Source organism: Chrysochloris asiatica, unplaced genomic scaffold (assembly GCF_000296735.1).
Source record: "Chrysochloris asiatica unplaced genomic scaffold, ChrAsi1.0 scaffold00195, whole genome shotgun sequence".
NCBI lineage: Eukaryota > Metazoa > Chordata > Mammalia > Afrosoricida > Chrysochloridae > Chrysochloris > Chrysochloris asiatica.
Window position 1 is genome coordinate 5533478 of NW_006408713.1, and position 8852 is coordinate 5542329.

The window sequence follows — 8852 nt, forward strand, 5'->3', positions numbered from 1 at the left end:
TCCCCACTCACCTGTCCCTTATCCCCACTCACCTGTCCCTTATCCCCACTCTCCTGTCCTGTCCCCACTCACCTGTCCCTTATCCCCACTCACCTGTCATGTCCCCACTCACCTGTCCCTTATCCCCACTCACCTGTCCCTGTCCCCACTCACCTGTCCCTTATCCCCACTCACTTGTCCTGTCCCCACTCACCTGTCCCTTATCCCCGCTCACCTGTCCTGTCCCCACTCACCTGTCCCTTATCCCCGCTCACCTGTCCTGTCCCCACTCACCTGTCCCTGTCCTCACTCACCTGTCCTGTCCCCACTCACCTGTCCCTTATCCCCGCTCACCTGTCCTGTCCCCGTTCACCTGTCCTGTCCCCACTCACCTGTCCCTTATCCCCACTCACCTATCCCTTATCCCCGCTCACCTGTCCTGTCCCCACTCACCTGTCCTGTCCGCCACTCACCTGCCCCTAGTTGTAGGCTCTGGAATGTAGTGTTCTGCCCCAAGCTTCATGCATCTAATCCCTGCTCTCCTTGTTGTTTAGCACCATAGAGTTGGTCCCGACTCATATTGACCCTACCTATAGGGTTCCCAAAGCTGTTAATCTTCTCAGGAGCAAAAAGCCTCATAACTTTGTGCCATGGAGTGAATGGTGGGCTCGAACTGCCAACATGGTTCACAGTCCAGAGTTTATCCTGCAACGCTCCCTGCTCCCTTCATGAAGTATAACTGAACTGTGTCTAGCTGGAGCCCTGGTGGTGTAGTGGGTTAAGTGCTGCCCTGCTGACTGAAGGGCTAGTGGTTTGAACCCCTCAAGCACTCTGAGAGAGCAATGTGGCATTCTGTTTCCATGAGGACTGATGACCTTGGAAACCCTGTGAAGCAGGTTACTCTGTCCCAGAGAGTCACCAAGTTAGAATGAACTCCAGAAAGAGCTATGGGGTTTGTGCTATATCTGTCAGTGGACATGCTGTGAACTGGAAGGGGCTTCAGAAAGTTCGTGGAAAATGGAATCTAAAGACAATGGAAGTTTTGCTGGAACTTTTTGAAGCTCTCTCCTTATATGTCCTCACTGAGGTCAAATGAAGGCCAAAACATAATCAAAACTTACATAAAAGTCACAGTAATCTTGTTGCTACATTTACATTCCTAAAGCTACTCTTTTAACTGAAGATACATACTATTTATTAGTAAACAAGTAGTCGAGGTCTATAAGTATTTTCAGGGTCTTCAAACCTATAATTCCTATCATGAAACCAAAACGTTGACAACACAGTCTTTCTGTGTGCTAATAATAATCATAAAGGGTCCCTGAACCAGTTTAGTCAGAAATAAAATGATTCAGAGTTTTGGCTCAATGGGTTCAGCAGTCTACGTCTGTCTGGTCCATGGAGTAGATGCCCCCCACACCCACCCCCACCCCTTCCTGTAAATGTTTTATTGGAACATCACCATGCCTCCAACCATTTCTGCACCATGTGTGGCTGGCAGTGCCTTTCGGCCCTGTGAGTCAGCAGGTTCCCAGTACAACTTCCCTGGAATTATCTGGTGTGCGTGTGTGTGTGTGTGTGTGTGTGTGTGTGTGTTGGTGTGGACACAGATGAGAGAGGCAGGTGGCAAAGAGCTGGCGTCTCTCTTGGACCTGGTTCTGGCTGAGACCCACGTGTGTGTGGGAGACAGTGTGGGGAGGGGGTAAGATGATATCTGGGCATTTGGTGGCCACACCGTGTGGCAGTGTTTAGTGCCTTGGTGGCACTCTCACGCCAGGTCTTCACGCCTTTCCTCGTGCTGTGTCCCAGTCAGCTGGGAGCACGTCTCTGAGCATCTTCAAAGGGCCACAGCAGTTTTCCATCCGCAGGCGTCCGGCCATCTGTCCCGGCACAGTGTCTGTGTCATCGGGCTACTCAGGAAGGATTTCCTCAATGATTGTGAGGAGTGAGTGTGTGGGTGTGTGAGTGAGTGTGTGAATGTGTGAGGTGTGGGTGTGAATGTATGAGTGCGCTTGTGTGTGTATGGGTACATGAGGCTGAGTATGGGTGTATGAGTGAATGTGGGTGTGTGAGTGTATTTGTGAGTGGGTGTATGAGTGTGTAAATGTATGCAGGTGTGAGTGAGTGAGTGCTGGTGTAAGTGTATGTGCATTTGCATGTATGAGTGTGCATGAGTGCATGTGCAGGTGTGAGTGTGTGTGTGCTTGTGATGAGCAGACTTGTGCTGAGTATCTGGTCCGTGTGAACTCTGGTTGTCTAGCAGTGTGTGTGTGTACTCGTGAGTGTGCAGACTTGTGCTCAGTGCACAGTGTGAACTCTGGTTGTCTAGCAGTGTTGGAACCTTTAGAATTTTTCAATTCCCTTATGGTTCCCTTAAGGTTCCTTTTTATAGCGTTGCTTTAATCATAAGATATGAATTTGGTATCACTATATCATCAACAAAATCCAGGCTAAATTAGAATCAGAATTTCCATTTTGCTCAATTGGGAAGCTGAGACTAGAAAGCAGAGACTTTTGTTGTTTTGACAGATTCTTGGCAACTTGGTGAAGCCCTGGTTTGTAGTGATGGCGGTGAATGCTTCCCCTGAGCAGTTTTCTCAGCTTCTCTAGCTTCTCCCCTCTCTTCCTGGACGAGCCCTCCTCTCCCAGCTGGGATTCCGCTTTCCTTTGGCCCTGGGCTGCTGTCCTCCCCTGTGGTAATTTACTTGGTTTGCTCAGATTATCTGGTAAACTGCTCCCAACAAATGCTAGGTTCCTCGAGCTTCTCTAGGTCATGGGCACCTGGGGAGGGTCCTATTGTACTACGCAGTGTTGGAGTTAGCGGAGTTTTATCCACATGGCATTCCACATGTGCTTGCCATGCCATATCTGCCCGTGTGTGCCCTGTGTATGTCTCACACCGCGTGTCTGTGTGTGCTTGGCACGTGCACCGCTCCATGTGTCTGTCCATGTGTGCTGCCCTGCATGTCATTCCAAGTCTCTTCTCTACTTGGTTGTGTTCCCAGTACAGACTTCTTAAATGCACTTCTTTTCAGCAGCATTTATGAAAAACTCAGTCCCTGCCCTGGGCTCAGTGTTTGAGGGATGAGGAAGCGCACATTCCCCAGCAGACCCTTCTGACAGAAAGACCACCAAAAAGTGCCGAGATTTGGAAGGCAGAGATTAGGAAAGGGCAGGTTTAGAACTGAAAGTCTGAGTGCGTATTCAGCACTCTTGCTAAAGAGCAGCTGTGGCTAAGTTTAGTGGTTTCATGTGATGCACTTTGGAAGAGATTGATATTGGTTAAAAGGGAATTCATGCTGAGTCTAAGTTTGTGTTGTCGTGTAGAATTTCACCCTAAAAATGAATAGACCCTCAGATTTGACATGCATAAACTTTAGTTTGTTGCAAAGTGGTCAGGCACACAAGGGAGGCCTCAGAGGGTTCGTTCGAACCTGAGAATCAGAATGAATAATGAGACCGTGCATTTTCTGGCCATAGTCCAAATCTTGGGACTTGAGGCTTTTACCTTTGACGACAGGAGCTCGGTGTGGGTCCCTCGTAGCTAGATCTGGGTCCGTGGCAGTAGACAGAATCTCTGTTCCATCTCTGTCGTCTCTCAGTGAGAGAAATTTGGAGTCTGTATGTGAATAGGTCACTTGGGCTCCATATGATTGGTGTCTCCCTGTAAACTAGCAGCGTGTTGTTTTCCAGGTTAACAAAGAGGGAGCTTGTCTGCATTTATGCTTTCTGGTGTTGCAGTGAACTTACAGGTTGTCTACGTTCCTTACCTGCTTCACAGACGTTCATCTTTCAGAACATTCAGCCTCTTTCTCACGACTCAGTTCACAGTAGCAAGTGCCAGGAAGGGATACTCTCTGTTTCTGAGTTCATGTTTTGAGTATAACTCGTCCACATCAGTATTTTGGAAGCACGTTGTTGTTGTTAAGTGCCATTGAGTCAATTCCGACTCACAAGGACCCTTACAAGGTTTCTGAGGAGCCACTGGTGGGCTTGAACTGCTGACCTTGTAGTTTGCAGGCTGGTACTGACCCCATAGCGCCACACCAGTATGATAGTGATTTATACCTCCCAGGACTGAGATCTTTATAGAAATGTGCGAGAAACACCTTGGGGTCTCAGTGTAAAGAGGCATGGTGTTGCAAAGGGCACTTACTGTAAGTGACGTCCAAAACGCAAAGTATCGTGGAAACAGTGCCACGCTTTTGGTAAGTCACAGCTAAGCTCCAGCTGGTGGTGGCGGGCCGTGAGCTGTCCCTGTAAGATGCATGCAATTTTGAAAGAGGGGTTCCCTTTCCAGGGCTTCAAATCACTGCTCCCTGGTTCAGTGAAAGCAAACAGACCTTGTCTTAATTACGAAGTCCTGTGTTGTTGTTGTTGTTGTTGTTGTTGCTAAGTGCCATGGAGTCGGTTCTGTTGTTGTTGTTGTTGTTGTTAAGTGCTGTCAAGTCGGTTCCGACCCATAGCGACCCTGTACAGGGTTTCCCAGGGTGTAAATCCTTACGGGAGTAGAAAGCCTCATCTTTCTCCCGCGGAGCGGCTGGTAGTTTCGAACCGCTGACCTTAAGTCTCGCAGCCCGATTCGTAACCGCTGCCGTGGAGTTGGTTCTGTAGTGCTGTTTTAATAGAAATACCCCAGGTGGAGGGCTTTCTCAAATCAAAATTATTCTCTCACAATTTAAAGAGACCGCAAGTCTGAATTCCGAGCACCAGCTCTGGGGGAAGGTGCCTGTCTCCTTTTAGCATCTGTGGGCCCCTCTTTTCTTGAACTTCTCCATGTGTCTTTGCATCTGTCTTCCCCCCAGGATCTAGGAGCTTCACATGCAGGGACTCCTGGCTCTTCCTTCTTGGCAGTAGGTGCCTCTGAGCTCGGCTTGCCTGTCTAATAATCTCTTTGACATCTCAGTAGGTACTGGTTCAGGATAGCACCTAATCCTGTAGATTGCATCTGTTTTTAATAGCATCATCATGTTGTTGTTAAGAGCTCTCAACTCAGCTCTACTCACAGTGACCCTGTACAGGGTTTCCAAGGCTGTGAATTTGTACGGGAGCAGAAAGCCTCATCTCTTAATATCACTGTTGTCATTGTTGTTAAATGCTGTCGAGGTTGGTTCCTACTCACAGCGACCCTGTGCAGGGTTTCCAAGGAGCAGCTGGTGATTTTGAAAATCATAGAAGTAAGGCTTTACAAAGCAAAGGATAATTACACCTGATCACATCAGGTCACGGGGGGATGGGGGGATAATTGCAGCATTAATCTCCTTGTGGAGATCCTTACCACCTCTTAACTGCTAAACCACCGAGAATTCAGGTCCAGTCAAGATGACACAAAACCTTCAGCATCACAGACGTAGATTTGGAAAACGTGAATTTATCCGGGGATGGGAAAGATGACCGTGAAAGCCTCATAATGGGAGATTCGGAAGAGGCATAGCATAGAGAGCCTTCTCAGAGTCCTGGTGTGGGAGACGTGTCGTGTTGCTGGATTGTTGCCAGGACTGTGGGGAGCACCATACACTCAGGGTAGTATGCTCGGCTGCCATCTTTGAGCGGGGCCCTGTCCATCAAGAGATTTGGTTGCTACACAGTGTGCATGTTGCCCTTGTTTTCTATGAAGGAGGTTATGTTTCTAGCAGGACTCAGCCCATGATCTTGCCCATTCTTGGGGCACTTTGTGACCGTGACTAATGTGGGCAGAACCAGTTTGAAGCCCTTTGCTTAAGGCTGCTTTGGCAGTTTCATTCCAGGTGTGTGTGGGGGGGGGGTCCATCCACATCACCCATCTTCCAGGTACTCCCCTCCCCTGTACCCCGCACTGTACAGTGTGAGGGCACAGACCTGCAGGCAGAGCTGGATGACGCCACAGGCGGTCTCCCTCCTCCTCTGATGGGTGCGTCTCTTCATGTAAGATGGGAATGAGACCCCACGTTTCCAGGTCTGCAGCCTCCTCCTGCCTCTTCACCTGTCCTCCTGGGGCTGACTTCTCATCCCCCTGCCACCTCCTCCTCCTGCCACCTCCTCCTCAACCTTGCTTCTCCTTCCGTATGTAACTTGAGAAGCCTTAGTGGCACTGAGGGTTAGGGTTAAGCACCGGGCTGTTAACCACATGGTCAGTGGTTCAAGCCTACCAGCTGCTCCATGGGAGGATACTGAGACTGTCTGCTCTCTTAGAGAGGTCCAGCCGTGGATGCCCCAGGGAACAGTTCCATGACTCCCAATCACCTCATTGGCATTTGTGTTGGGTTTGGGTTTTATATATCAAGGGACTCGCTGTCAACTTTTATTGTCTACATTTTTACTGTGAAAAACAGCATACATGAAGAACATGCATACCTGTATCATCAAGGAGCTCTGGTAGCGTAGTGGTTACAAGTTGGGCTGCTAACCACAAGGTCAGCAGTTGGAAACTACCAGCTGTTCCACGGGAGAAAAATGAGACTTTCTGCTCCCGTAAAGGTTTACAGCTTCAGAAACCCTATACAGACAGAGTCGTGGTGAGTCGGAACCGACTCCACGGCACATAGCTGCCCCCACCTGTGCTGTCCACCAAGCTCTACAACCGGATATCACTGTACACAGGGCCCTCCCCAGGACCCACTGCCCCAGCCCATCTTCTTCCAGAGATCCGCTCCAGCAGGAGGACTGTCTGTTGCATTCCCTTTTGATGTGGGGGTCTCCCTAGAGAAGGAGGCAGGTACTGGGTCTCAATTCTCATTTCCCACGCAGAAGACACAGGTGTGATTCCAAGGTCATGCACATTGTCCCCACCTGTCTGCCAGTGGACAATTTCATACTGCTGTGACAGCTGAAGTGGACTGTGAACCACAAAGCCTATGTTTCGAGCCCAGCAGCCGCTCCACAGGAGAAAGCTGAGGCTTTCTGATACCCCATACAGGGTCACTATGACTCAGAACTGACTCCACAGCACTTAACAGCAACAATAATAACTGAGCAGGTGTAAATGGAACTTTCCGACTAAGACAGACAAGGAAGAAATGTCTGGCGATCTACTTTCTGATCCGATCAGTACCCAATCATAGGGTAGCACAGGACTGCGCAGCGTGTCATTCTGTTCTGCCTGGGATCACCGTGAGTCAGTTATCAGCATGATGGTATCCAACACCAACATCTGCTGTCTTAAACCATAGGTGCTTTTTCTTAAATTACATTTCCCCCAGATCCCAAAGTTGGCTTTAGTTGAGGCTCCCTACACTTTGGACTGATCTGCTGAAGATCCAAATTAGTGTTGAGAACTAAAACGTGATCCCCAGAGTCCCAAGCATGTGGCACGTGTTTATCATCCAGGTAATTGTTGTTCTGTATAGCTGCCACCGGGGGGCCAGGAGGAACAGCTATGACTGCTGGCCCAGTGACCCCTGGGATGGGATGCTCAGAGGAGCCAGATGTAAAGATGTATTCTGTCTCTTGGTTCATTCATCAACAGGACTTTGGAGTGTGTTTCACCATACATCTTACTTACAGTGCCTGGTTCTGTATGCGTGCTATTTTCTTCACACTAAAAATGTCCAAAAATGAGCTTATGGACATCCAAAAGGGACCGTGTTAGGACTCCCCACTCTCTTGAGAGAGTGTTTTTCAGCCACTTGAGAAAAATCACTCTGGTTAACTTTCTAGTCTCTTATTCTGCTATGCAGCGGTTTTGTGCAATCTGATCAACCACTTAGTGAGATTTGACTCTTTATAAAGATGAACTCTTCCCTCTGGGAACTGGGATTTGTACATCTTGTGGTTGCTCCGATGGCGTGCTGAATGATGGTCTGATTTGTAGCTTTTCAGAGATTCCCATGAATGGGCACGCACAGACTGAGACACTTAAATTATCATGTTTTAGAAAGAAGCTAATAGGGAACTGACCCAAGTTATCTAAGCTGGCTCTGTACTTGATTTTCCAAACATATTGTCTTCTCATTTCGTCCAGAAAGGGCTTGTTTTACTAGCATGATGCCTGGCTCCAGGAACTTTGGACGTCCCATGGGATATGAGACCAGGATATGAGACCTGGCAGATCTTAGTATAAAACCATGTACTTGGTCACTTTAGCCTCTATCGCCTGTTGTTCTTCCAACACCCAGTGTTGTATGAATGCTCTCGGGCCACATACAGAGACCAGTCCAGTGAGCAATCACAATCTATGAATGAAAGAAGAAGACATTAGCTTAGAGAGTCAGAAGAAAGCATGCGTGGTCATTAGCGCTTTTCCTCCCAAAGTGGACATTTCGGTAAACAGCTTTTGCTGATGCTGGTTGGTCTGGACCTTCCTGCTGCTTGGTCATTTTGTACAGATCCCCAAACTGGGCTCCTCAGGCCAATGTCTTCAGGATTCACATTGACCACCCACAGAGGGGACACGGGGTGGCGTGAGTCCCAGTGTTGGCCCCAGGGACTCACAGTACTACTTTCTCTTACAGGGTCGTGGACTTTCTGCTCAAGGCTATCATGCGGACCATGTGGTTTGCCGGAGGCTTCCACTGGGTGGCCGTGAAGGGGCGGCAGGCCCTGCCCACTGAGGCGACCATCCTGACCCTGGCGCCACACTCCTCATATTTCGATGCCATTCCTGTGACCATGACCATGTCGTCCATTGTGATGAAGGCAGAGAGCAGGAACATCCCGGTATGGGGAAGTAAGTGTGCACACCACACCCCTGACCCACCCCCCCTCCTTCACCCTACCCAGTTCCCTGTGGCTCCAACCAGCTCATGCACACACACAGCAGGGCTGAGGATCAGCCAGGTCCCACCGGCACACAGCAGGACTCAGGCTCAGCCAGGTCCCACCTGCACACAGCAGGACTCAGGCTCAGCCAGGTCCCACCAGCACGCAGCAGGGCTGAGGCTCAGCCAGGTCCCACC

At 49.4% G+C, this 8852-nt stretch overlaps 1 protein-coding gene across 1 annotated transcript in view; it reads left to right on the forward strand.

Annotated features, from left to right (window-relative positions):
* Positions 1 to 8852, forward strand: part of LPCAT1 (lysophosphatidylcholine acyltransferase 1) — a 75545-nt gene that overhangs the window by 30937 nt on the left and 35756 nt on the right. The window contains exon 3 of the mRNA XM_006872376.1: positions 8409 to 8623. Coding sequence (XP_006872438.1) covers positions 8409 to 8623 — 215 coding nt within the window. The remainder of the gene's footprint in view (positions 1 to 8408; positions 8624 to 8852) is intronic.